This window comes from Glycine soja, chromosome 8 (assembly GCF_004193775.1).
Source record: "Glycine soja cultivar W05 chromosome 8, ASM419377v2, whole genome shotgun sequence".
NCBI lineage: Eukaryota > Viridiplantae > Streptophyta > Magnoliopsida > Fabales > Fabaceae > Glycine > Glycine soja.
This window is the reverse complement of record NC_041009.1, coordinates 12259879-12287609: the sequence shown is the minus strand read 5'-3', so window position 1 is coordinate 12287609 and position 27731 is coordinate 12259879. Positions and strand designations below refer to the sequence as shown.

At 36.5% G+C, this 27731-nt stretch overlaps 1 protein-coding gene across 1 annotated transcript in view; it reads left to right on the top strand.

Moving 5' to 3' along the window:
• The window catches only part of LOC114422017 (callose synthase 2-like), a 30143-nt gene extending 4277 nt beyond the window's left edge, over positions 1–25866 (top strand). The window contains exons 13-47 of the mRNA XM_028388186.1: positions 45–136; positions 752–878; positions 1387–1524; positions 1628–1704; positions 1786–1885; positions 2385–2507; positions 2604–2721; positions 3351–3685; positions 3940–3992; positions 4086–4146; positions 4539–4620; positions 4706–4755; positions 4843–4929; positions 6691–6828; positions 7310–7404; positions 7562–7646; positions 7735–7895; positions 7989–8112; positions 8195–8292; positions 8364–8493; positions 8668–8819; positions 9080–9189; positions 9403–9522; positions 9649–9717; positions 9802–9991; positions 10079–10235; positions 10604–10723; positions 10806–10924; positions 11031–11114; positions 22774–22886; positions 22978–23207; positions 23282–24079; positions 24192–24242; positions 24753–24938; positions 25618–25866. Of these exons, the coding sequence (XP_028243987.1) occupies positions 45–136; positions 752–878; positions 1387–1524; positions 1628–1704; positions 1786–1885; positions 2385–2507; positions 2604–2721; positions 3351–3685; positions 3940–3992; positions 4086–4146; positions 4539–4620; positions 4706–4755; positions 4843–4929; positions 6691–6828; positions 7310–7404; positions 7562–7646; positions 7735–7895; positions 7989–8112; positions 8195–8292; positions 8364–8493; positions 8668–8819; positions 9080–9189; positions 9403–9522; positions 9649–9717; positions 9802–9991; positions 10079–10235; positions 10604–10723; positions 10806–10924; positions 11031–11114; positions 22774–22886; positions 22978–23207; positions 23282–24079; positions 24192–24242; positions 24753–24938; positions 25618–25866 (5022 nt within the window). The remainder of the gene's footprint in view (positions 1–44; positions 137–751; positions 879–1386; positions 1525–1627; positions 1705–1785; positions 1886–2384; positions 2508–2603; positions 2722–3350; positions 3686–3939; positions 3993–4085; positions 4147–4538; positions 4621–4705; positions 4756–4842; positions 4930–6690; positions 6829–7309; positions 7405–7561; positions 7647–7734; positions 7896–7988; positions 8113–8194; positions 8293–8363; positions 8494–8667; positions 8820–9079; positions 9190–9402; positions 9523–9648; positions 9718–9801; positions 9992–10078; positions 10236–10603; positions 10724–10805; positions 10925–11030; positions 11115–22773; positions 22887–22977; positions 23208–23281; positions 24080–24191; positions 24243–24752; positions 24939–25617) is intronic.
• Positions 25867–27731: the final 1865 nt, after the last annotated feature.

Genomic DNA, 27731 nt, shown 5'->3' with positions numbered 1-27731 from the left:
TTTTTTTTTCTTGTTTCTTATATATTGCACTCTTCCCTATTTAGTTGGACGATCGTGCTTTAAATGAAGTGATGAAGAAACTCTTTAGAAACTACAAAAAATGGTGCAAGTATTTGGGTCGCAAAAGTAGCCTTTGGTGAGATTTGCATGTCCTAATCTAGTAGTTACTTCAAATGCTAGTTTATTTGAGTGTCAAATTGAAATTTAAGGTCTTATATTTACCTAGTGAGTTGTCGGTAGAGGTCAATCTGCTTTTGAGCCACACTTAGCTAGGCTCAACTGTTGCCCTATGCGAGCTGAGTGCCCTAAATGAAACCAAGCAAGCTTAGTTCTGTAAGACTGTATCTTTTAAGCAGGTTATATACATAAATGTGTATATATATATATAATATATATATAAAAGGTGTATTTAATCCTGGATACATGATAGTATTGTAAATTTGTATTAATAATATTATTAAAGTTTACTTGTATATGGACATATAATTATTGGAGTTAAGCCAATGATGAAAATTGGGATTGGCTTGGCTCTAGCTTTGCTTAAGTACGCCCCTACATTCATTTTGTTGTTTTGGTACTTAAACTAGCATAGTTTGGTGTTGAGTAGGCGGTTTTTTATGTATATTTTTGTTCTTTCCTTCTTTTGGTACAAGATGGAATTAGCTCATTTACATGCTATGCATAAATGGATACTTTTGGACCTTGTAATATACTCTTTTGAAGTTTTATGTTTTTTTTAAATGATTGCTAGGTTGCCAACCATTCAGCAGGAAATGCAACAGCGCAAATTATTATATATGGGTCTATATCTTCTCATATGGGGAGAAGCTGCAAATTTGAGATTTATGCCAGAATGCCTTTGTTTTATATACCATCATGTAAGTATTATTTAAAATTAAATAAAAAATTAAAAAAGGAAAATATTTTCTTCAGTCTAAAGCGAGAATTAGACCCATCCCTCATTGGTGGTACACTCATTTTGACATACTATACCTAAGACATTTTTATTTATTTTCCATGTATATTGCATAGTCTTGGAAATTAGGTTTAGGGCCTAACTCAGCCCACAAAACCAGCTTGTAAGATGAAGACTGTCCAAGCTTTATTTAAGCCATACCTCTAGTGGGTGTGTGAATAAACCACCATTCTTGAGGTTGCAATTAAGGGTCCGAAGTCCCAAAGAGGCTGAAACTAAGGTGGATTAGGGGTGGCTGCAATTAAGGCAGCTTTCCAACACATACTTGCATGTGCTTTGGTAGTTCCAAATTTTAATGTAACTTCCATTATTATACATGATGTAAAGTCTTTCTTTTTTTATGTTATTTGATTTGAATGTCAAAATAATTTCGAACAAATCTTAAGCATCATTTTTCTTCATCTACCTAGATGGCATTTGAGTTGTATGGGATGTTAGCTGGGAATGTTAGTCCACTGACTGGTGAACCTGTAAAGCCTGCCTATGGTGGTGATAATGAGGCTTTTCTTATGAAAGTTGTAAAACCAATATATGATGTAATAGCCAAGGTGAGTTTCTTTTTTTTTTATGAGCTGAAATTTTTTTATAATTTACTTTGAACATTTGATAGCCTTCTTTTATCTGTTTCCTTGGATTTTTTCTGTATTGCAGGAAGCTGAGAGAAGTAATATGGGAAAAGCAAAGCATTCTCACTGGAGAAATTATGATGATTTAAATGAATATTTTTGGTATTATGCTTCTTTTTGATTAAGTTGTTTTCCTGAACAATAAATTTTATTGTTAAATAGATTATTGTTTCAAAATTGTAGGTCAGTTGATTGTTTTCGGCTAGGTTGGCCTATGCGTGTTGACTCTGATTTCTTCTCTGTTCCTTTTCCTCAACAGCAACATCAAGTTAACAAACACGAGGTATGGCATATTTCATGTCTGGTGTGTGATTAGAGTTACAAATAAGATTGTGTAACAAGAACCATTTTAGGCTTCATGCTTTGCTGGAACTCCAAAGAAACATTCTATTACCATTAAGAAGAAACTTGATTGGAGAGTGTATGTGTGTGTATCCTGATGAAAACTGATTAATATCCTCAATGTCGCTCCTGACCTTCAGTGATACCATAAACATTTATATTAAACTGTAATTCTAATTATAACTAGTGCATTTATATTAAACTACTGTAAACATTTTTTACCTTTTTGGCTCCTGTTGTTGACAGAGTTTCAGTCTGGCACTTGTATTTAGGACTGTATATATAGGAACTTGGTACTTATTGGAGATGAATACAACTGAGTTTTTCCTCTTAGAGTTTCTTTCGAACAATCCACATGTTTCCTAAAACATGAAATATGAATGAGGCAACCTCTGTCCATGATCTTATCCTAATTACTTGTGCTTGATTTTGGAAAACAGGAAAACAGAGGTCCTGCTTCAGACCGGTGGAGTGGGAAAACTAATTTTGTTGAAATACGCACATTTTGGCATATATTTAGAAGTTTTGATAGAATGTGGAGCTTTTATATACTCTGTTTACAGGTAATCGTTTCAGATTTGGTTTTTGATGTACAGCCTTAACTTCATTCTGCATCCATTCAAGCTAATGATGTGTGCGGATCATGTTTTTCAATTAAGGCGATGATAATCATTGCTTGGAATGGTTCTGGAAAATTAAGCTCAATATTTGATGGTGATATTTTCAAGCAAGTTCTCAGCATCTTCATAACTGCTGCAATATTGAAGCTTGCACAAGGTAGTTAGAAACATGTAGTTTTTCTAGAGGCTGCAGCTCTTGTTTCCATATCGTTTTTCTGTCTTAAATTTATGAAGCAGAGATGGAGAGAAAGGACTATATAACTCAGTTTTGTGGCATCAAAATACGTGTCTTTCTTTCCGCTATAATTTTTTTTCTTCATTTTAGCAGAAAAATGTTAAAAATTTATTTCAGGAGATTTCTTCTGTCAAGATCATGAAAATGAAGCCAAACAGGCTGAATGATGCTGATTATTTCATTTAATTAACATTGGATAGTAATTCATTCTCTGTGCCTTGTGGATTCATTTCATAGCAGCAAATTCAGAAATTGAGCAATAGAATTCAGAAACTATTCTTCCAAGTGAGGCTTATTATAGATGTATTGAAGCAAGATCACATAAGATAATGAAATGCTTTTTCAAAAGCTTCACAGGATGTTAAATCTCTTTTTTTTTTTATTGATGTTTCATTTTAAATAGTTACTGAGAGTTGTTTTTGGGGACTCTAGTGCTTGTAACTTAATAAAATTTCCAATTCCTTTTTATCTATATGTTCCATTATCAAACAACAATGTGTTCTACTTTATGAAGTTGCAACTTGATTATGCTGTCTTTTATACTTTTCCAGCCATTCTGGACGTATTCCTTAGTTGGAAAGCAAGGAAAGTCATGTCGCTTCATGTCCAGCTGCGGTATATATTTAAGGCAATTTTAGCTGCAGCTTGGGTCATAATTTTACCAGTTACTTATGCTTACACTTGGAAAAATCCATCTGGCTTTGCACAAACCATAAAGAATTGGTTTGGCAATGGTACAGGTTCCCCTTCTTTGTTCATTTTGGCTGTCTTCATCTACTTATCTCCAAATATACTCTCTGCACTGTTATTTGTGTTCCCATTCATTCGCCAGTTTCTTGAGAGGTCTAATAATGGTGTTGTGAAGCTCATGATGTGGTGGTCTCAGGTAAACAGATGCATACCTGGTTTGTGTATTTATTCTTATATATTTTATAATATGTGTATCTTCTCATAAACCAATGGCTTTATTTATCTTCCTTAAGAAATACTTCTGACAAATATTAATTGTCCTGTCTAGTTTTTCTTGAAGATGATAGGGAGACACTGGTTTATAAAAAAACAACATATATTTAGTCTTTTTTTATTTAATTTTTTCAGTATTTCTTATTTCTCTCTTGTTTTCTTTTCCACAACTTGCAGCCTCGACTCTTTGTTGGAAGAGGAATGCAGGAGGGTCCAATTTCCTTGTTGAAGTAAGAGAATGAAGTTAATTTCTTCAATCCTCATCTATGTTCATTTTCACTGGTCAACTCTGATTGATTAAAGTAACTGTCTTAATTTTCTAGGTACACTTGTTTCTGGGTTATGCTAATTCTATCTAAATTAGCATTCAGCTACTACTTGGAGGTAAAGATTTGATCCAGAAATATATCGTTTTTGATTGCCTATTGATATATTGAATTCTTATCATTTCATAGTTACTTTTGGATCCTATTTTCTTCTTCCTTTTTCCCTTTTTTCAGTAAGTTCTATTTCTTCCTGCATGGAGGAGGTTTATATTGACTGATTATAGGAAAATATATTTCTTATCAATTTATATTTCCTTTTGATCCTATTTTCTTTAATTTTATCCGAGTTCCATCCACTAACTGGTTCATTTCCACCCAATTTCATCATGTACATATCAACATTACAAGTTTAGGATTGTATCTACATCTGCAAAGGTGCAGAGTTTTTATATAGCATCTTATATGCATGTGTTTGTTAAATTCATTAGGTTCATTTGCTTTACAATGCAGATTAAGCCTCTTGTGGCTCCAACAAAAGCCATCATGAATGCTCGTGTATCAGTTTACAGATGGCATGAGTTCTTCCCTCATGGTAACACTGGAAATAAATGAAAATGAATGTAGTTCATTATTCATATAATAGGATTGCTCTTAATATCATCTTCTACTACATGCAGCCAGAAACAATATTGGTGTAGTGATTGCAATATGGTCCCCTATCATACTTGTACGTCTATCTTTCTGTCACATGTCTCACCAATTATATTATTTCCATGTTCTACGAGTTTAATAGTCAACTAGGTGCCCTTTTCAGGTCTACTTTATGGATACACAGATTTGGTATGCCATCTTCTCTACAATAGTAGGAGGCATATATGGTGCATTTCGACGTTTGGGAGAGGTTTGTCTATTGTGTGTATTAAGCATTCCTTTCTGGTTTGAAAACTAGTTGTAGACCCACGTTGTAACTTGTAATTTTGAAATTTGCTTATCTGTACAGATTATTAGGATTGACAGTTTCCATATTTAGGAGATTTTTTTCCATATCTCAGATTTTAACATTAGTGTAGTTAATGTAGCTAAGCCTTTTTTCCATATCTAGGAGACATTAACAACCTTCAGATTATGTACAGTTTTTCAATTAAAAAATAATATTACTATTTCTCTCTTTTCAAATTAACTCTTCCTACTTTCCTTTTCATAGATTCTCTCAGTTCTTTTATATTAGTTTATTAGATTACTAATTTTTTTCTTATTAGACTTTCTACAGTCCACCTTGCCTAGTGGAAGAAGGCTTTTTTTTTTGTATTTTTATTTCTCTTTCCAATGTTTATGTTAGGAACCCAAATTACAAAATTGAAGAAAAGAAAAATGTTATATCTTTATTACAGAAGAACATAAAATAGGAGAGATAACTTTCGTCCAAAGGTTTCCCCTTAAAGAATTTTCCCTTAACAAAGAGAAAACCTCAATTCTCAAATGATACTAAATTAGAATGCCTCTTCCCTTACATCTTCCTCCTGATTATTTACCTCTCAAATCCCCTCTAACTGACTAACCCTTCCACTATAACTACAAAAACAATAACTGTTCTATCTACCTAATTCCTAACAAATTATCAAGTTTAATTTGTTATGTTACTAAAATATTTTTCTTATATACTTACAAAAGGGAAATTTTCACAATTAGACTTGAAATGTGCTATGTGCTGGAAGGATTTATGTGATATCAGTTATCTCAATTTTTCTGAGATAACTACTTATTTTAATATTTATAGCTGTTATGTTTATATTTATAGCTGTTGCATATCTAACTTATATTAACATTTCTAAGCTTTCCAATTTCATTTGGACATTGCCCCTCTTTGATGATAATTCTGGCTTGACTGCTGACTTTCAGTACTGAGCAGCCAATGGTTGAATGGTGTATGAATAGCTCACTTTTATGGATAAAACCTAGAATTTGGCACATATGCATGGTGACATAAGGAATTTCAAACTCAATGGAATTTCATAGTTGAAAATCTAATGGTAAGAGCCTTAGTAGAAACACAGCACAAATGCCAGTCATTGCCGTAGGAGAACCCAAAGCCTCATATACCCCACACTAGAATCTCATACTTCCAATATAGGACTCAAGTCCCATACCTTGCAATTGGATATTAATATCCCACCACAGTCTGCATCCCTAACACCCACACAAGTTGGTTGTGCACTAGTCCTTTGACTAGTCAAAATCAAACACTGCAATGACGACTTCCTTACCTGCGCTGCTCATTTGCAGTTGAAATTGATGAGAAAAAGCAGTCAGATATCAATTGATAAGAACTTTGGGAGAACTATACCACCAAACCTATCTGCTATAGTTAGAGTCCAATACCTTATGAACCTCATGCTAGAGTACCATACTTTCAATGTTGGACTCAAGTTCCATACCTTGCAATTGGATCTTAACTAAGTAAAGATATCATTGAAAGTTATGAAATGATCCAGGGTTTAATGTTCAAATGTGAATTGATCTTATTTTCTTTATGTTATTTTGTTGTATTAACAATATCCTTAAAACTATGGTAAAGAAAAGCCATGCAGATTTTTTCTGCTGCATTAACTGCAGAGTTATGGATCTTGAAATACTTGAGTCATTGTTTTCATTTTAATTTCAGATTCGAACATTGGAATTACTGAGGTCTCGGTTTGATTCAATTCCCGGTGCTTTTAATGCTTGCTTGATTCCCACAGAACAGACTGAGAAGAAAAAAAAGAGGGGATTAAAGGCCACTTTTTCTCGGAGATTTGATCAGGTTTTGAAACTTTTCCTCATGATAACTATTATCTCAACACACATCATTAACCTGCAAGCTAAATTAAAACATACTTGAGCAACCTACAAGTAAGTTGCTTGGGAGCTTTGGAGAACGTGTATCCCTAACAAATTGTGTCCATTATAGTGGTTTAGTGTAAAGACAATGGTAAGGTAGCTAAGATTGGTGCTGCTTTTCCTTCTGTATAGTCCAATTGGTTAGGTTCTAGAATTTAACATGGCAAATTTTTCCTTACACACCTTTTATGAGACCAGCTTGTAGTTTTAATCATACTTTTAGGTATTCAATTTTGGATAATTTTTTAAGGGTGCTTCCTTTTCAAATATGACACTTTTGAGCTGAATGTTTTCTTTTGGGATATCATTCCTGATCTGCCTGTCTTGTATTTTACTTTCTATGTGTAGTCTTCTTTCATCAATATATTTTTTATTTTTGATTCTTGGAGAGCCGATTGTTTCAGGTCGCTTCTAATAAAGATAAGGAATCTGCAAGGTTTGCACAGTTATGGAACAAAATAATCACTAGTCTGAGGGAGGAGGACCTGATTGATAATAGGTAGTTGCTATGAGCTTATGGCTGAACATTTCTCAATATCTTCTTAATTCTTTGTTCATGATGAACCTTGAATTATTACAATCTTGAGATTTTCATGTTTCGATGTGAGGTATTTAATTTTTGTTGCAAATAAGTCTGACTCAAATGAAACGTTTAGGGAGATGGATCTCATGCTTGTACCATATTCGGCCGACCGTTCTTTGAACCTCATCCAGTGGCCACCTTTCTTACTTGCTAGCAAGGTCCATCTACTTCAATTGTTCTGTGTGTTTGTGTGAGAATAATCTTATCCTTTTAAAGTTCATTTATAACTCTCTTTTGGGTGCACAGATCCCAATAGCAGTGTCCATGGCCGAAGACAGTTTAGGGAAAGGACAAGAACTGGAGAAAAGATTGTCAAGAGACAAGTACATGAAATCTGCTGTTGAGGAATGCTATGCTTCTTTTAAAAGTATTATTAACTTCTTGGTTCTTGGAGAGCGTGAGACAATGTAAGCTTCTTATTATATGAAATATGTATCAAAAGAGAATGTTGATAAAGTTTGATACACCAGCATTGTTACATTATGGTTTCACAAATGCAGGGTTATACAGAATATTTTTCAAAGAGTTGATGTGCACATAGAAAACAAAGCTGTGCTGAATGAATTGAATCTGAGTGCTGTCCCCAGTCTATATGAACGATTTGTCAAACTGATTGAACGTTTGGTAATTATTTTGTAACCAGTAATGTTACATTTTCTGTTTAATCAAGTGTGAATTTTAACCAATTTTTTTGTTATTTATTCAGTTGGAGAACAAAGAGGAGGACAAGGATTCAATTGTGATTCTCTTGCTTGACATGCTAGAGATTGTGACCAGAGACATAATGGATGGAGACATTGAGGGGTAAGACCTTTGAAATTTTTGTATCCTTTGCTAATATGATAAATTTTGGATTCATTATCATTCTCTTGTAGTTTGCTAGACTCAAGCCATGGTGGGTCTTATGGGAAAGATGAAAGGTTCACACCCCTTGAAAAACAATATACATTTTTTGGCAAACTTCAATTTCCTGTCAAAACAGATATTGATGCTTGGACAGAGAAAGTAAGTTTCAAAATAAAAAATGTTATTATTAAGGAACATAAAAATTATATGTTTCCTCTCAACCTCATTTTACCCAGATTTTGAATGTCTGTAATTCTATTACTAGTTTGTCGGTGTACTTATCCCTTGTGATGATATGGTTTATTCATTTTATTAGTTTGTTGTTTTTGACAGATAAAAAGGCTTCATTTACTTCTTACTGTCAAGGAGTCGGCTATGGATGTTCCATCCAACTTGGATGCTAGGAGGCGTATTTCTTTCTTCTCTAATTCATTGTTTATGGATATGCCACCTGCTCCCAAAGTTCGGAATATGATGTCCTTCTCGTAAGCTCATTCCATCTCCAACTTATGTTGCATATTAGAGCATCATTTTGTGATTTATTATTGAGTAAATTACACTCCATTATCTTAAGTTTTGTCAAAAGGACAACAAATACTATATAGTGATAGTGACTTACATATGCTCTGTATGATTATGATATATAGAATAGTGATTAAGGAACATTTTGATGCACAACAAAAATGTCTTGGATATAATCTCTATATACACTATATTAATGCCATTATATATCTTGATTTTGTAGTGTCTTGACACCTTACTTTAAGGAACCTGTTCTTTTCTCCCTAAGTCATCTGGGAGAGCCAAATGAAGATGGAGTCTCTATCCTCTTTTACTTGCAAAAGATATTTCCAGGTTTCCCCATTTCCTCAAGATATTTGTCAAAGAACTGTTTGACCTAAAAACGTACGTTGTTGTATCAAGATAAAGCACAAAAATGGTTGCCACCATGCAGGAGTCCTTGGCGGTTGAAATATTGTAAATTTTGGTGGGGGCATTACCCCATTACCAACTGCTTGGTCCATCCTTGCTAATGATGTGTACTTTTTTCCTCAAATATCACTGCAGATGAATGGAAAAACTTTGTTCAACGTTTTGATAATAAAAGTGAAGAGAAACTCAGAGTAGAGAATGAAGAAGAACTTCGTTTATGGGCATCATACAGAGGCCAGACATTGACCAAAACTGGTACAAATGACTTCCTCACCCTCCACCAACCTTTCTACATGTCAGATGCATGATTTAAGGTTCTATTTTCATCGTATAATTATGAATTTTCTCTATGCCTTTTCACTTTATTCTCGCCAAGTGAAGTCCGAGGAATGATGTATATCCGACAAGCATTGGAGCTACAGGCTTTTCTTGATATGGCAAAGGATGAAGGTACATTGCGGAAGATTCATTGAAAGAGATATCATTACCTTATCTATTATTGACTGAGCTTAATGTTGTCATTTAACTTCGCAGAATTAATGAAAGGTTACAAGGCTGCAGAACTAGAGAGCAAGGAAAGTACAACCGGTGAGCGGTCGTTGTGGACTCAATGTCAATCATTAGCTGACATGAAGTTCACTTATGTAGTTTCATGTCAACAATATAGTATTCATAAGCGATCTGGTGATCCCAGGGCAAAAGAAATTTTAAAGCTTATGATTAAGTATGTCTCTCAAATTAACCTGCTCACTTTGTTATAGCTTATGCAAACACTGTCCTATAACATTCAGCACTAATGTTATGATTGCAGGTACCCATCTCTTCGAGTTGCTTACATTGATGAGGTTGAAGAGCATAGCAAAGGCTCATCCCGAAAAACAGATAAGGTTTATTATTCAGCTCTAGTGAAAGCTGCATTACCAGCAAAATCAAATGATTCATCTGAAGCAGTTCAGAGTTTAGACCAGGTACTGTTCATAGACCATTCTTGGAATTAACAAAAGTCAATAGATTTAGATTTGATGAAAGTCCTGCACATTATTATATTGTAAAGCCTAGTTGTGAAAGCTAAATACTGAGTAAAAAACCAAAATTGATATAGTCACACAAGTGACAGACCATTTCTACAACAAAAGAATCAGGCACATCCTGAGGCATCTTTTCTGAAAAAATAGAAAAATGATTTTTCCTGTATTTTTGCAATTAGATATTGTGTAAAGTAATGAAAAAATTCTAGATGGATAGACTCTTCTCAAATATATCCAGCACTATGTATATTCTTTACAGTTGCAACTTGCAAAGGTTTTCAGCTTGTTGATTAGTTGTTTTGGTGTAGGTAATTTACAAGATAAAGCTTCCAGGACCTGCAATATTGGGTGAGGGGAAGCCAGAAAATCAAAACCATGCCATAATTTTCACACGTGGGGAAGGCTTGCAAACAATTGATATGAATCAGGTCTTCAGCATTGTTTATATATATAAAAGTAGGGAAAGCTAGCTTTTAAAAAAATTCAGATTGCTAAATATATGTGTAACAGGATAATTATATGGAAGAAGCTTTCAAAATGAGGAATTTGCTGCAAGAATTTCTCAAACAACATGATGGTCCAAGAATGCCGACAATACTTGGACTCAGAGAGCATATATTTACTGGCAGGTATGATCTATTGTATCAATATCAATTTACTTGGTATCGTTTCTGATATAAACTGAAATCTATTTGTGTTTTCTGTTTATCTTTATCTACCTTTTGTTGCTTGCAGTGTTTCATCCCTTGCGTGGTTTATGTCTAATCAGGAGCATAGTTTTGTGACAATTGGACAAAGATTGTTGGCTTACCCCTTGAAGTAAGTTTTTTTGTTCTTTGGTTTCAGTATTTATTGGAGGCTTGTGATGAGATGTGTTGCAGAATACTAACCTGATCTCCTATTTATACTATTAGTCTAGGTTAAATTCTAATTTAAGACAACTAGTCAACTAGTTCAAGCCAGCAAAGTAACAGTTACACTATGGAGATAATTAGGCTTCTAAAGCTATAAGAATTATAATATTCTTAGGTACTTTGAAACCAAATAGAGCTGTAGCTACATTTTTTGGGTATTTTTCTTTTTTTTTTTTTGCTCAGCAAAAATATATATATTAAATATTAAGAAGTACCAGAGGTACTGTAGATACAAATAAATGTTTAAAACACAGCTGGTACAGAGAAATAAGCCCCAGCTAAACCCCAAACTCAAAAAACATACATGCTTCACCTCTTGGAAGAGGTGGCAGAAATAACCCTCCCTTTCTAATTAAACAAATACATCTGACAAATTGGACGACCACTGGTTGAAGTGAGTATCGAAGTCTTTTTCCATAACCTTGAGCCAGGACCAAAGTAAAAAGAGCGCGTCTTCCATCAGCTTACTTGCGTTAAAAGCTTGGTTATCAAAAACTAGCTTGTTTCTATGATGCCATATGGTCCTAGTGAGGGCTATCCACCAACAACTCCATCTCATATCCTTTGTTCGAGAAGCATTCAACCTGCAATGATGCAAGAAGTGATCTTTCGGATCTTTGGGGAAAGCACCCACTGATTTGACCCATGCGAGTGTCTCCCACCACAAGGGAAGAACCTTGCTGCAGTTGAAAAAAAGGTGCGCTGCATCTTCATCGAAGTTGTTACAGAACGGGCATAGTGGATCAGCTATCTCCACTTGTCTTCCTCTTAAATTCATCTTCGTTGGTAGACGGTCTTTGATGAGCCTCCATGTAAATACCTTTTCCTTGGGTGGTATTTTAAGTTTCCACAGAAGCGAGAAACTCCCATCCTCTGATTCCCCCCTTACTTCCCCCAGCAGAAACTTATATGCAGATCTGGTCGAATACATTCCATTCGAGTCATGCTTCCAAACCCATGAGTTTGATCCTTGATGCTGTACTGCTAGCCCTCCTGTTTCCTCTAGGAATTCAGCAGCCATTGTAGCTTCACTATCAAATAGGTTTCTCCTCCATTTGAAGTTCCATTCCCACACTTCCTCCTTATGACTTCCCAAGCGACTAATAGGTTGCTGATGTTGGTTAGATACTTGATACAGCATAGGGAATTTTTCTTTTAAAGATCTGTTGTCTCCAAGCCATTTGTCCTCCCAAAATCTGATCATGTCTCCACTCCGCACCTTCCACTCCATTTGATTATTTATATTTAATAGCTCCTCTTGTTGGTTGAGCTTCCGAAGGTCCTTCCACCAATGGGAATGAAGGCTGCTGTTTCTTTCCTCATCTAAATTTCTCCATCCCCCATACTTTGAGTTCAAGATTCTGGTCCACAGCTGTCCATTCTGATGGAACATCTCCCATCTCCACTTACCAAGCAGAACTAAATTAAATTTCCGCAAGTCTTTAACGCCTAAACCTCCTCTCTCCTTAGGTAAACAAACTGTGCCCCACTTTACCCATGCGATCCTCCTTTGCTCCACACCTCCACCCCAAAGGAAATTACGCTGAATCTTGACTAACTTGTCTACTACTTTGCCGGGTACCCTGAAAAAGGAGAAAAAATAGATAGGAAGCACTGTTAAGATTGCATTGATTAGAGTGACTCTCCCTCCCAAGGAAATGTGTTTTTGTTTTCATCTCGTAAGTTTTGCCTCACACTTCCTAATAATCGGGTCCTAGGTCTCTCTACGTCTTGGATTTGCCCCAATGGGGATACCAAGGTAGGAAAAAGGCAAAGACAGCATACTGCAGTTCAAGAACTGTGCAGCTTCCAAACACCACTGGTCTGATACCGAGACTGCCCCAAATCGACTTTTTGCGAAATTAATTTTAAAACCAGAAGCTAATTCAAAACCTCTGAGAATTGCTTTCAAAACCCTCACATTCTCCATTGTCGCTTCCCCGAAGAAGATGGTGTCGTCGGCATATTGTAAAATACTGACGGGCTCCTTATGTTTGCCCACTAGAAAGCTGTTATAAAGGTTTCTGGCCACAGCTTCTCTCATTAAGCCAGTGAGGCCTTCAGCAGCTATATTGAACAGCAGAGGTGCAAGGGGGTCACCTTGTCGGATACCTCTATGAGGAGAAAATTCTGCAGAAGGGCTTCCATTAACCAAAATAGATACTGAAGCTGAACTGAGACAGCCTGTGATCCATTTTAACCATTTGGAGCAGAAACCTAGTCATGTCATCATAAAATCAGGAATTTCCATGACAGGGAATCATAGGCTTTTTCGTAGTCAACCTTAAACACCAAGCAAGGTTTTTTACACCTTTTTGCCTCCTCCAAAACTTCATTAGCAATCAGCACACCATGCAGCAGATGCCTGCCCTTCAAAAATGCAGTTTGCCTCTCATCAATTAAATCCGGCAGCACTGTTTTCAATCTGTTTGCCAAAATTTTCGCCACAATCTTGTAGACACACCCAATAAGAGAAATAGGCCTGATATCATTGAGAGACTGGGGATGCTTAACCTTGGGGATAAGGGTGATAAAAGAAGCATTTCCACCCTTCGGAAAAACTCCATTGACATGGAACTCGTCAAGGAATCTGGAGATGTCAGGTTTAAGCAGCTCCCAAAATTGCTTAATAGACTTAAAGTTCAAGCCGTCGGGTCCTGGACTCTTATCACTCCCGCACTGCCATACAGCTGCCTTAATTTCCTCCTCATGGAAGCGGCCAACCAGTATTTCGTTTTGTTGATGTCCGATACTTCGGAAATATGCCCCGTTAATTTCTGGTCTATCATAATCAGGCTCATTGAATCTGTTTTGGAATAAATTGCGGACTTCTTCTTTTACTCTAGTTGGCTCCTCGACCCATGACCCTCCAATCTGCACTCCTTTTACTGCGTTGACCCTGCGGTTATAATTTATGAGCCTGTGGAAGTATTTTGAATTACAGTCCCCCTCCTTGATCCACTTTGTCCTTGCCTTTTGTCTAAGCAAGGACTCATGGGCTTGGGCCGCTGTCCACAGGTCCTCCTGTAATTTTTTACGTGCTGCCGCTGTGTCAGGAGATAAAAGGCTGATATTGCTGCTCACTTCCAGGTGGTTTAGCTCCAGCTGAATTTGTTTTATCTTCTCAGATATGTCTCCGAAGTGGTCTTTGTTCCAAAGCTTTATCTTTTGCTTCAGGATCTTAAGTTTCTCTTTCAAAGAGAATCCCCCCCAACCTCCTGGGTGAGTGTTTGCCCAGGTTTCCTTGACCATGTTTTGGAACTGCTTGTTCTTCAACCAACAGTCAAGGACCCTAAAAGGTTTGGGTCCCCAATCAATGGTTTTAGATCTCAGTAAGATAAGGCAGTGATCAGAAAAATCTCTATCTAGGATAAATTGAGTGCTGTCAGGCCATTTAGATACCCATTCGTCAGATACAAAGAACCTATCCGGCTTACTCTTTGCGGTCCCATTTGGTCTGATCCAAGTATGTTTCCTGCCCAAGCAAGATACTTCTTCTACCGCTAGGTCAGATATCCACTCATTGAATTCTGTGATGCTGTTAAGGTCCCCCTTCCTTTGGGACAAGCTTACCCTCTCAGATGGATGCCTGATACTGTTGAAGTCTCCCAAAACACACCACAGGCCCTCATTCTGAGGGTTTTTCAACTGCCTGATAGAGTCCCACAGAGCTCGCTTGCCATCTATGTCACACGGAGCATATACATTGACGATAAACATTTTCTGCATGTCTTGATGCCAAACACCCTCCAGCAAAATAAGGCCTCTGCCATTGACCCTCCTTTCCATTTTAAAGACCTTGTCATTCCAAATACAAAGCAATCCACCAGCTATATTTGACGCCGGCTGAGTCTCCCAATTCAGATCTGTGTCCCCCCACAAAGCTTGACAAACACCCCTGTCTATCTGCTCTCTCTTTGTCTCCTGGATACATAACAGATCAACCTGGTATTTGGTTACCAATCTACGAATTGATGACCATTTCACCCCTCTCCCCAGCCCCCTAATATTATAAGAGATAATATTCATGATGAACTGGTTCTGATTCCCAATTCTTGTGCTTCCTTTCTGTCTTTAATCTCCATATCTGCGATTTTTCCTATGATTAAAGATTGCTCTGCCCCATAGGTCAGCCCCAACCCTTTTGCCACTTCCCATTGAGCATTAGCCTCATCCCGGATCAAAGAGTCTGTTGAACTTGATGCCTGGTTGATTTCGAGCTCACTTAGATCATGGTCCAATTGGGTCTGTGATCCAACATCACACTGCTGGAATGTTTCTAATAAATTATGCTCGTCCATCCTCAAATCTGCCACGGTACTTGTTTCTGCATGTGGGGAAGCTAAACTGATGTTTTGGGCCTTCTCCTTTCTACACCCCTTACCCCTAACGTACACCTTCAGAGCACTTCCATTTTCTGCAAGGTTCTGATAGTAAGTAGTGAGTGGGCCTTTTGAATCATCTCCCTGAATGTTGTTTACTAGGCCCATGTGGTTGCAGGTATCTAAAAAATCGTTCACGGGGGTGTTACCAGCATGGCCCAATTTGATGTTAGGCCCATCAGGTTCCACAGCTAATAAACACGGGGGGTCTTCTTTCCTTAGAATCTGCTGAGACCCGTTGAGGCATTTAATGCCTTTCTCCTTTTGACCCTGTGCATGGCTCATTGACTGACCCTCCACCAGACTCCAATCCACTCTCCCCTTTGGTGTTCTGACAATAGCTATCTCCTCCGTATCATGCCTTTCAGGTTCTTGGCCCTTACAATTGGTATCAGAGCTCCATTGTAGGGGCCTGATATTGAGTGCATGTGAGGAAAACAGTGAGTGTGTGAGGAAAACAGTGAGTGTGAGTCAAGAAAGAAACTACAGTTTTTCTTTCGAGTAGAACGAGTTGAGAAGAATGGCAGAAGGTGGGAGTAGCAGTTTCGTGCAGCCTGCAATTCCAAGGTTTAATGGTCATTATGATCATTGGGCAATGTTGATGGAGAATTTTCTCCGCTCCAAAGAATATTGGGATCTCATTGAGAATGAGATATTGATGGTGGCAGATGGAATAGAGCCTACGGAGGCACAATGCAAATTGATCGAGGAGCAGAAGTTGAAGGACTTAAAGGTAAAGAATTACCTTTTCCAGGCAATAGATCGTGAAGTCCTTGAAACAATCCTCAAGAGGGACACGGCAAAAAATATATGGGATTCAATGAAGCAAAAATTCCAAGGTTCAACCAGGGTCAAAAGGGCTCAATTGCAAGCTTTACGCAAAGATTTTGAGATTCTTCAAATGAAGGAAGGAGAAACAGTGAATGCATATTTTTCTCGTACTTTAACCATAGCCAACAAAATGAAGGCTCATGGTGAAAGTATGAGTGAAACAGTCATTACTGCAAAGATTTTGAGATCAATGATCTCAAAATTTGATTATGTGGTATGCTCAATTGAAGAATCCAACAACTTAGACGTGATGACTATTGATGAGTTGCAAAGTAGTCTTCTTGTTCATGAGTAGAGGATGAGAAGTCGTGGAGAAGAAGAGCAGGTTCTGAAGATCTCCCATGAAGACAAAGCAAGTAGAGGTAGAGGTAGAGGTAATGGTTCATTCAGAGGAGGTCGAGGAAGGGGAAGACAATCATTCAATAAAGCTGTTATTGAATGTTTCAAATGTCACAAGTTAGGACACTATCAATATGAATGTCCTGATTGGGAGAAAAATGCCAATTATGTTGAATTAGAGAAGGAAAAAGATGAAGAATTGTTATTAATGTCTTATGTTGAATTGGAACAAGACAAAATGGAAGAAGTGTGGTTCCTTGACTCCGGTTGCAGCAATCATATGACTGGAAACAAGGAGTGGTTCTCAGAACTGGATGAAAGCTTTAGCCAAACTGTAAAACTTGGCAATAATACCAGAATGGCTGTTGTGGGAAAAGGTATCATTCGTATGCAAGTGAATGGATTTACTCAGGAAATTTCTGGTGTCTATTATGTTCCTGAACTTAAGAATAATCTATTGAGCATAGGGCAACTTCAAGAAAAAGGCTTAACTATTTTGATTCAACATGGGAAGTGTAGGGTATATCATTCTGAGAAAGGATTAATTATGCAGTCAGATATGAGTGGAAATTGAATGTTTTCTGTGTTGGCTACCATGATACCAAAAGCTTCCTCGTGTTTCCAAATTGTATCAGAAAATGAATCTCATCTTTGGCATTGCCGCTTTGGTCACTTAGGCTATAACGGATTGAGGACACTTTTTGATAAGAAGATGGTAATTGGGTTGCCTTCAGTCAAGATTCCAAAGAAGATATGCATAGAATGTTTAACTGGAAAGCAACACAGAAACTCTATGCCTAAGAAGAGTTTATGGAGAGCATAAAACAAGTTACAACTTGTGCATGCAGACATATGCGGGCCTATTAAACAAGAATCAAATAGCAACAAGAGGTACATCCTAAGTTTTATTGATGATTTCACTCGTAAAACTTGGATTTATTTCTTACATGAAAAATCAGAAGCTTTTTCCATGTTTAGAAATTTTAAAGCTCATGTTGAAAAGGAGATTGGTGCATATATTGCTTCTTTGAGAACAGATAGAGGTGGTGAATTTACCTCAAATGAGTTTGTAGAATTTTGCAAAAATCAAGGCATTAGTAGACAATTGACTGCAACCTATACTCTTCAACAAAACGGAGTTGCAGAGAGGAAAAATAGAACGATAATGAACATGGTGCGTTCTATGTTAGCGGAGAAGCAGGTTCCTAAAATGTTTTGGCCCGAAGCTGTAAAATGGAGTGTGCATATCCTCAATAGATGTCCTACTGTGGCTGTGCAGAACAAAACTCCAGAAGAGGCATGGAGCAATGTGAAGCCAATGGTTGATTATTTTCGAGTTTTTGGGTGTGTAGCTCATGCACATGTCCCAGACCAGAAGAGAAGCAAATTAGATGAAAAAAGCAAGAAGTGTGTTTTCTTGGGAGTAAGTGATGAATCAAAGGCATACAGATTATATGATCCAGTTTCCAAGAAAATCATCATTAGCAAGGATGTGATTTTTCAAGAAGATGAATGCTGGAATTGGGGCAAAAGCAATGAAGAATGCAGATCAGATGTTTTAAAGTGGAACGATGATGGTGATGAGAATAACATGGAAGAAGGAATAGAAAACAATGAAGAAGAAGGTAACATTGAAGGAGAAGGCAGTGATGTTGATACAAGAAACACAAGTGAAACTGGTGTTTCTTCTAGTGAATCAACTGAAAATGATTCACCAATTTTGAATGAAGGGAGGGTAAGAGGACCACCATTTTGGACAATAGACTATGTAACAGGTGAAGGTTTGTCAGATGAAGATGGTCTGAATGCAATGATAATGCTCACTGAAGATGACCCACTTACATTTGAACAAGCTGTCAAGAGTAAGAAGTGGAGGGATGCAATGATGGCAGAGATAGAGTCAATAGAAAAGAACAAGACTTGGGAGTTAACTATTTTACCGAAAGGGGTGAAGCCAATTGGAGTTAAGTGGGTTTTCAAAACCAAACTTAATGAGAAAGGAGAGGTAGACAAGTACAAAGCAAGGCTAGTGGCGAAGGGGTATGCACAACAATATGGAGTTAATTATACTGAAGTTTTTGCTCCAGTTGCTAGACTTGACACCATTCGATTAATACTTGCTTTGGCAGCACAAAACAATTGGGATGTTTTTCAACTAGATGTAAAGAGTGCATTTCTTCACGGTGAACTCAATGAAGAAATCTTTGTGCAACAACCATTGGGATATGAGAAGAAAGGTGAAGAAGGCAAAGTTTACAAGCTAAGAAAGGCATTGTATGGCTTGAAGCAAGCACCAAGGGCGTGGTATAGCAAGATAGAGGCTTACTTTGTTCGAGAAGGCTTTGAAAGGTGTTTATGTGAACACACACTGTTCACAAAGTCGAAGGAAGTAGGTAAAATTTTAATAGTAAGTCTTTATGTTGATGATTTAATATATACTGGAAATGATAAAAGTATGTATGATGATTTTAAGAATTCCATGATGTTGGAATTTGACATGACTGATTTGGGGAGGATGAGATATTTTCTCGGGATTGAAGTAATACAAAGTTTAGATGGGATTTTTGTGTGTCAAAGAAAGTATGCTCATGAAATTCTAGGAAGGTTTGGAATGGATAAAAGCAATCCAGTGAAGAATCCTATTGTTCCAGGCACGAAATTGTCAAAGGATGAAGCAGGAACCAAAGTTGATGAAACTTTGTTCAAACAGGTGGTTGGCAATCTGATGTACTTGACTGCAACTCGACCTGATTTGATGTATGGAGTGAGTCTTATTAGTAGATTCATGTCTTGCCCAACTGAATCTCATTGGCTTGCAGCAAAAAGAATATTAAGGTATTTGAAAGGTACAACTGAGCTTAGAATTTTCTACAAAAAGAATGGTTGCACAAATTTGGTGGCTTACATCGACAGTGATTTTGCTGGTGATTTGGATGATCGTAGGAGCACTTCTGGCTTTGCATTCTTACTTGGTTCTGGAGCAGTTTCATGGTCTTCTAAAAAACAGCCTATAGTGACATTGTCTACTACTGAGGCTGAGTACATAGCTACTGCGTTTTGTGCCAGTCAATTGGTTGAGAAGAGTTTTAGAGAAACTTGGTCATAAGGAGGAAAATAGTACTTTGATTCAATGTGACAATAATTCTACTATACAGCTATCAAAGAATTCTGTTTTTCATGGCAGAAGCAAACATATTGATATAAGGTTTCATTTTCTTAGAGATTTGACCAGAGACAAAATTGTGGAGTTGAGTTACTGTAATTCTCAAGAACAAGTTGCAGACATAATGACAAAACCTCTCAAGTTAGAACAATTCTTGAAATTACGGAGTATGCTGGGAATGGTTGATGCGTCAGTTATAAACTAAATGTTTGTTTTTCTTTTTAGTTTAAGGGAGGGAATGTTGATGTGAATAGAAGTTAATAGAAGTTAAGAAGTTAGTGGTAGTTTCTTGTAAATAGGAGTTATGTGAAGTAGTTATATGGAGTAGTTATGTGGAGTCATTTTAAATATATTGTAATTGCAGTAGTCTATATATTGTAACTTTGTAACTGCAGTAATGGTATTTTTGAAGATTAAGAAAAAGAGCATTCTCTCTAAAACTTGTATGTCATTGTTCTTTTTAACAAACTGCATCCTCGTCTCCCCTAGGTTGGGCTGCACTATCAGGTAGGTGACACCTACCCACCGCTGTGACAAACCTGTCAGCCCTTGAGGATTGCGCCAAACCACCCTGGTCTTTACCCAATGGGTCGAAGAACCCCTGGTCCTCCGTTGAGGCGTTGTCGGTCCACCGAGCCAGCGCGCTGCCGGAATGTTGGAACCCCGTCGAGCGGGCACTCCATCGCGAGTATGGAGTGTCGGGGTCGCTATCATCGGACGGGATATCTTCCGACGACCCCATGTCCCTCCGGTGATGGCGCACGTTCGTGCCTTCAAAGTTGGCGTTCTCTTCCACCAGATAAGCTGAGTGAATCTCCTCTCCGACTTTAACTACCACTGAATGGTGGATTAATGGCTTCCACGGGGTTCTGACGAACACCCTAGCTCTGTCAAGCCTTCGCTTTTCTTCTACATCGTCATCTACGTCCACCAGATCTCTGATAGGTGCCATGATTTTTCAAAGGTACTGGATATCCCATGCATCTAACGGTAAGCCCCAACATTGAATCCACACCAGCCTAACTCCCGGTTTCATCTCTGGCTTCCACTTCTCCAGGGAATAAAACAGCGACGTGCCCTTATCAGCTTCTTCGTTAACTAACTCTTCTGCCTTCATGTCCGTGAGTCCGAGTAGGATGACCATATCGTCTCCTAAATACTTAAGCGTTACGTCAGATCCTAACGTCCAGGTGATTTCGTCTTCAGCTCTTTCGAACGTATCTATCTTTTTTAACCTTCCCACCCAGGCGTCCGTATACCACCTTTTGGGACCATGTGGAATATTGAGGGTGACCGTAGAGTGTGATCTTCCTTGACCGCCATGTTCAGAGCTGGAGTACCTTCGGTGTCCTTCCTTCTGTTTGTTTGTAGCCACTATCTCTGCATATGTCCTGTTGGATGCATCATTGCGTAGTGTCGAACTTGGGGCTACTGCTGCTCCACCTTTCTGTTTCTGTTGTTGCCCTTGCCTACCGTTATCAGGTGTACGATTGCGAGGTATTGCTTTTGCTCTCCCGTACCTTGGTAAGTTGACGTACATCTTCAGGCCGCCGAAAATGATGCTATCAAGCTGCTTTTCCAATCTGTTCTTGTCAGACACTCCCTTGAACCTCACAAACCCATACCTCCGACCTCTCATATTTCTCTGCTTAGATATGAAGACTTCCTTGACGTCCCCCCATAGTTTGAAAGGGGTCCAAAGGTCCTTCTCTGAGGCATCATCAGGGAACCTCGTGAAATAGTAAGAGGTAATGTCCGTTCTGTTCCTCCAATTTTGATGTTGGTAATTAGCATGTTGTCCGAGCCCGTTTCCTCTGTAGAGTTGCCTGGGATCCTCTCTATCACTCAGATGTTCTCTTCTTGGTTTGCCTCCCCTCCTGTTTCTCACGGTGATCCACTCACTCACTCCCTCTCTCTCTCTCTCTCTCTCCCACTCCCTCTCTCTCTCTCAGTCTCACCTTCACTCTCTCTCATGTTCTCCTTTAAACACAACACTTTTGGGTATTTTTCTACTGTTAGGTTACGTGTGAAAATAATGTCTTGATTTATATGTAAGTAGAATATTGCACTTATGAACTTTTCAGAGAGCCCTATTTCTGTTACTAAGTTATAATAAATTCCTGAGCCTGAAATATTAGTGATACCCGAACTTGGTTTCCAGTTGTTTATTCAATTTTGGATCAAAGGAAAGAGAGATATTGTTAGCCATAGATGATTCCAAAATCCATATGTCGTAAATTCAGGTACTAATGGTCAAATGGTTCCTAAATTGCTCAAATTTATATTTTATATAGTGTCTTCTGGTTGCAAGGATGGATTTATAAACAAACTCAATATTAGTACCCAACTAAACTAGCAGCTGATGTAGGATAAACTATCAATCTTAACCATCCATGTATGATTGTATGACCTAGATTTATAATTTTCACATTTCTAAAATGATAACTGTTCTCATTAGATATGTCCCCTATATAAAGAGTGATTTTTCTCTCTCTCTCTCTACACACATATATATATATATTTGGAGAGAGAGAGAGAAATACGATAAATGAGGAGTTTAGCCTTTATGAAAGTGAAAATGGATACCAGAAAAAGAAAAAAAAACTTTTAGCAAAAGGAATTTGTTTATATAAATATTTAAACCCATGCCAAAAATAGCCAGAATGATATTAGTTATATTTCCCTCCTTTTATTTTCTGATATATTCTTTCTTTCTTTATGTTAAGTTCAGTCAAGGTGCTAGTCAGAATTCAGATGCTGTCCAGTAGAAATATTTAGTTTCATGTCTCCACTGGCTGTGTCAATTATTGTTTGATGATCTTAGTGATGTTTTGTTGCCTTTCATTCAGAGTGCGGTTCCATTATGGCCATCCAGATGTGTTTGATAGACTTTTCCACCTGACAAGAGGGGGGGTAAGCAAGGCTTCTAAGGTCATCAACTTGAGTGAGGATATATTTGCAGGCATGTATTTTAGTTTCTCTTCCTGTATTTAATTTGTTTCTATTTCTTTCATGGAGGTATCAAATAGTAAAAGTTTACTTATGATCTGCAGGTTACAACTCTACATTACGTGAAGGCAATGTCACTCATCACGAGTACATACAAGTGGGTAAAGGAAGGGATGTGGGTCTTAACCAGATATCAATGTTTGAAGCAAAAATCGCTGCTGGGAATGGTGAGCAAACAATGAGTAGAGACATATACAGGCTTGGACACCGTTTTGATTTCTTCCGAATGCTATCTTGTTATTACACTACCATTGGCTTCTATTTCAGTACCTTGGTATACCCGGAACCTACCTTATTGTGGCATATATAAATATGATCCATCGCAAATACTGACTTTGATTTTAACAGATAACTGTCCTCACAGTTTATGTATTCCTTTATGGACGCCTCTATCTTGCCCTTAGTGGACTCGAAGAAGGTTTGAACCAAAAAAGAGCTATTCGAGACAACAAAGCTCTTCAAGTAGCTCTTGCTTCTCAGTCAGTTGTGCAAATTGGATTTTTGTTAGCCTTGCCTATGTTGATGGAAATTGGCTTGGAGAGGGGATTTCGTGAGGCTTTAAGTGAATTTGTACTGATGCAACTACAGTTGGCTCCTGTATTTTTCACATTTTCTCTTGGAACAAAAACACACTATTATGGAAGGACATTGCTTCATGGAGGTGCAGAGTACAAAAGCACTGGTCGCGGTTTTGTTGTGTTTCATGCCAAATTTGCTGATAACTATAGGCTTTATTCCCGCAGCCATTTTGTTAAAGGGATTGAATTGATGATTCTGCTTGTGGTCTACCATATATTTGGCCATGAATACAGAGGAGTGCTTGCCTATATTTTAATTACCGTAACAATGTGGTTCATGGTAGGGACATGGCTTTTTGCTCCCTTCCTTTTCAATCCATCAGGTTTTGAGTGGCAGAAGATAGTTGATGACTACACAGATTGGCAAAAATGGATAAGCAACCGTGGAGGCATTGGTGTATCTCCTGAAAAAAGTTGGGAATCCTGGTGGGAAAAGGAACATGAGCATCTCCGGCACTCCGGAAAGCGTGGTATCGCTACTGAGATAATATTATCCCTCCGCTTTTTCATTTATCAATATGGCCTTGTTTATCACCTTTCAATCACTGATAAGACTCAAAGTGTTTTGGTAAGTGCTTTTCTCACATGGCTCTCCACAAGAGTACTCTTTTGACTGCTTAATTGCTTATGATCTTAGTAACTAGGATATCGATTTAATTTTAGTTGCTATTGGCTTACAGGTTTATGGTCTTTCTTGGATGATAATCTTTGTAATATTGGGTTTAATGAAGGTGAGAATTCACATTATTATATTTTGTATCGTTAAGATTTGGTGTATTCTTTGTTCAGGGAATGCTACTGAGTGCTCACTGCCTCCACATGCAATAGCTGAAATGATGTTTTGCTTTGAACACCATTAATGAGTTTTCAGCATTATGTTGAAAAATTAACAAATAAAGACACAATAAGATAAAACCAAGATTCGCCTATGTAGAAGTTTTAACTGCATAAAAATAAATTGAGAAACTTCTACTATTGTGACCTTGTGTTTGGTTTAGTTAAATATTATTTGCTAAAATAGAGTATTAAAAGTTCATGTCCACATAATATGCCATCTTTTCTTTTAACTTCTAAGGCCACTCTTGTTTTTAATCATGACTAGACATATTTATGTGCATCTTTTTTCGCTGCATAATGGCTAACAATATTTCTGAGGTACAGGCAAGAGATGAACAGTCATCATCTCCATACTCTCCTTTTCTCTTACACCTTCACACATCCCTTTCTATTGGATTTTGTAGGGTGTATCTGTTGGCAGGCGCCGCCTCAGTGCAGACTACCAACTTCTATTTCGATTGATCGTGGGTTCTATTTTCTTAACATTCCTTGCCATCTTCATAATCCTAATAGCAGTTGCCAAGATGACAATTAAGGACATAATAGTCTGCATTCTTGCAGTCATGCCAACGGGCTGGGGAATTCTGCTGGTCAGTGAATATTTTTTTCTCTCTTTGCTCACATTTTCTTTCAATTCAACATATAATTTGATCCCCGAAAGTAACAATGTGTTGCTTTGATCCCTAAGGCTAAAACAAATTGGTCTCTAAATGTGTTTACATGCTAACTAATTAATTTACCCTATCAAGTTGTCAAGTTCCTAACAATTTTTGGCGTACAGTCTTAAAAAAAGTAATTTTGATGTAAAATAATCTAGTAATTATTTTGTAGAGATTTTTAAAAAAAGAAAAAGCTATTTTATGTTTGTTTGCAATAATAAAAATCACTTCTAAGAAAAACAATTGTTTTTATGAAAGACTGTTCACTATACCTTCTGATTTTAATTCGATTTAAGATATTTTTTTAGCTTCTGATTATTTTGAAAAGCAGAAACAAAGGTATGTGTATTAAAAAAAAGCTATAACAAATGGACCCTTTATTCTCACAATGGACTAATTTGTATACACAAAAGCCTTTAGGGATCAAAGCCTTTATGATTTGTATACACCCTTTATTCTTTTCATGGTATCTCTCTTTCGTCACATCCTCTACAAACTTGAGATTTCATTGTCAAAATATAACAAAGTGACACCTCAATATTTCTTCTCACGGTCCAGTTTGAGCATTTACTCATTACATTATCTTGTCTTTTTGTTTTTCCGCTAAAAGATTGCACAAGCTTGCAAGCCTCTCATTAAAAAAACTTGGTTTTGGGGGTCTGTTCGAGCACTTGCACGCGGATATGAAGTAATAATGGGCTTGCTTCTCTTCACACCAGTTGCTTTCTTGGCATGGTTCCCATTTGTTTCAGAGTTTCAAACTAGAATGCTTTTCAACCAAGCTTTTAGCAGAGGTTTGCAGATTTCTCGTATTCTTGGTGGACAAAGTAATGAACGCTCCTCTAACCACAAAGAGTGACACTGAAATTTCATTTTCATCGATTATCTTTTATCAAACGTTTCGACCATGTGTCGTTACATTATTTTAAGAGGTTCATATACTCTTTAAATAATGTGACCACATAGATTGGATGATAATGAAAGATAATAAGATGCTTATTCATATATACTTGCGATTTTGTACATGCTTTAGTATGGATTACAGTTTAAAAGTTGTATCAGAACAGCTAGGCTCTCTATTCTGTAAATTGTGCTAGGTTTTATAATTTTATATAGCGTTTAAATGCCTTTTAATTACCCATTTTTTGATGAATCCTTCCTTCTATCTTTCTTCGTTTTGTGATGATGAGAAAGGGGTTTAACTCACTTGAGCAGGGTGAGAATGTAGAATGTATGTTGATGATTACGTGGTTAGAAATTTTGTACTGGTATTTTTAAATGCTAAGAGCGTTATAATCTTATAATTTTATGTTGTGTAATTCTATTTCGAATTTTGATATTATTCATTTGTTTTCTTTCATTTTACTGAGATTTTTTCTCTCTATTTTTCCTTTTTTTTAATTTTTATTATTTTCACCTACTATGCAACTAGAGTAAGGAAAAAAACCCTAGGTAAACTATACTTTGGCTCCTGATTATTATCTAACAAAATGGAATATCATTTAAGTATATGTTCCCTCCAACGACTATTTTCTAGTGCTGATAAGTAGTCAACAATTTATTATGATGATAGAGTTAATGCTAACATTTATTCTCAATCAATTGGGTGGATATTATCTACATTTATTGTAATTATTCTTTGATTGAGCTCTCTATAAAAAGCTTTTAACACTTGCTTTTATAGTTGATCCTAAACAGACAGTAACTTCTATCTTATTTCTTTTTGTACAATTTGAGAGTGTTGAGACTAAAGAGACTTATTATAAAGAATACTTTTGGAAAAGTTTCATGAGGAGCAAGTATAAAGAATACTTGGAGAGAGAGGAGCTAATTTTTATCTTTTTGTAATTCTATTTGATAGTGAAAGTCATGGTGAAAAAAAAGGATTGAACATAGCTTTAGATCGATTGTAAGACGAACTGATATAAAAAGCTTATGTACTTTTCTCTACCCTTTAATTAATCTTTTATATTTCCTTTATAATAATGTTAGAAAATAGCAGGAATTAAGAGGTTTTTACCCATTTAATAAAAAAATAAAAACTTATCCAAATAATAAAAATGCAAATTATTTACACAAATAATACAAAATAGTATTGTATACTAAGGTTTTTTTTTCACTTTAGAAATCGGTTCCTAGGAAACTAATTTTTAAACGTTTTTTTTTAAAACTCAGTTTAGAAAAAAAATTTTAACTAAGTTTTTTTTTATTTTTTATTTGTTTCTAAATTTTTTTTGTATTTTTTAAGGCTTTTTATTTATTTATGTTATTTTTTAATTATTTATATTTATGTTTTGTTTAAATTGAAAATAATATTATTTTTTATATGTTGTTATTTTTTTGCATATTTTTTGTTTTATTGTTTTTTGAAGAGTTGAAATCCTTTGTATTATTGAAATTCTTTTTAAACGTGAGTGATGAAATATCTAAATTATAAAATAGAAAGATTAAAATCACTTATTTTAAAAAAATATGAGTATGAAAATAAGCATGTTTTTATTCCTTATATCTTAATTTTGTTGTAGTTTTACCAAAAACACAGTAGTGACTAAAAACTCATAAAAATTACTAGCATAAAAATTATAGAATATTTTGATACCAATTTTTTTTTAAAGAAATAGAGTCAAAAGACTAAATAAACTAAAAAAAATCATAATTAATATATAAGGAATTATCTAGAGTTGAAATCCTTTGTATTTTAATTTTATTTTATTATTAGAACAA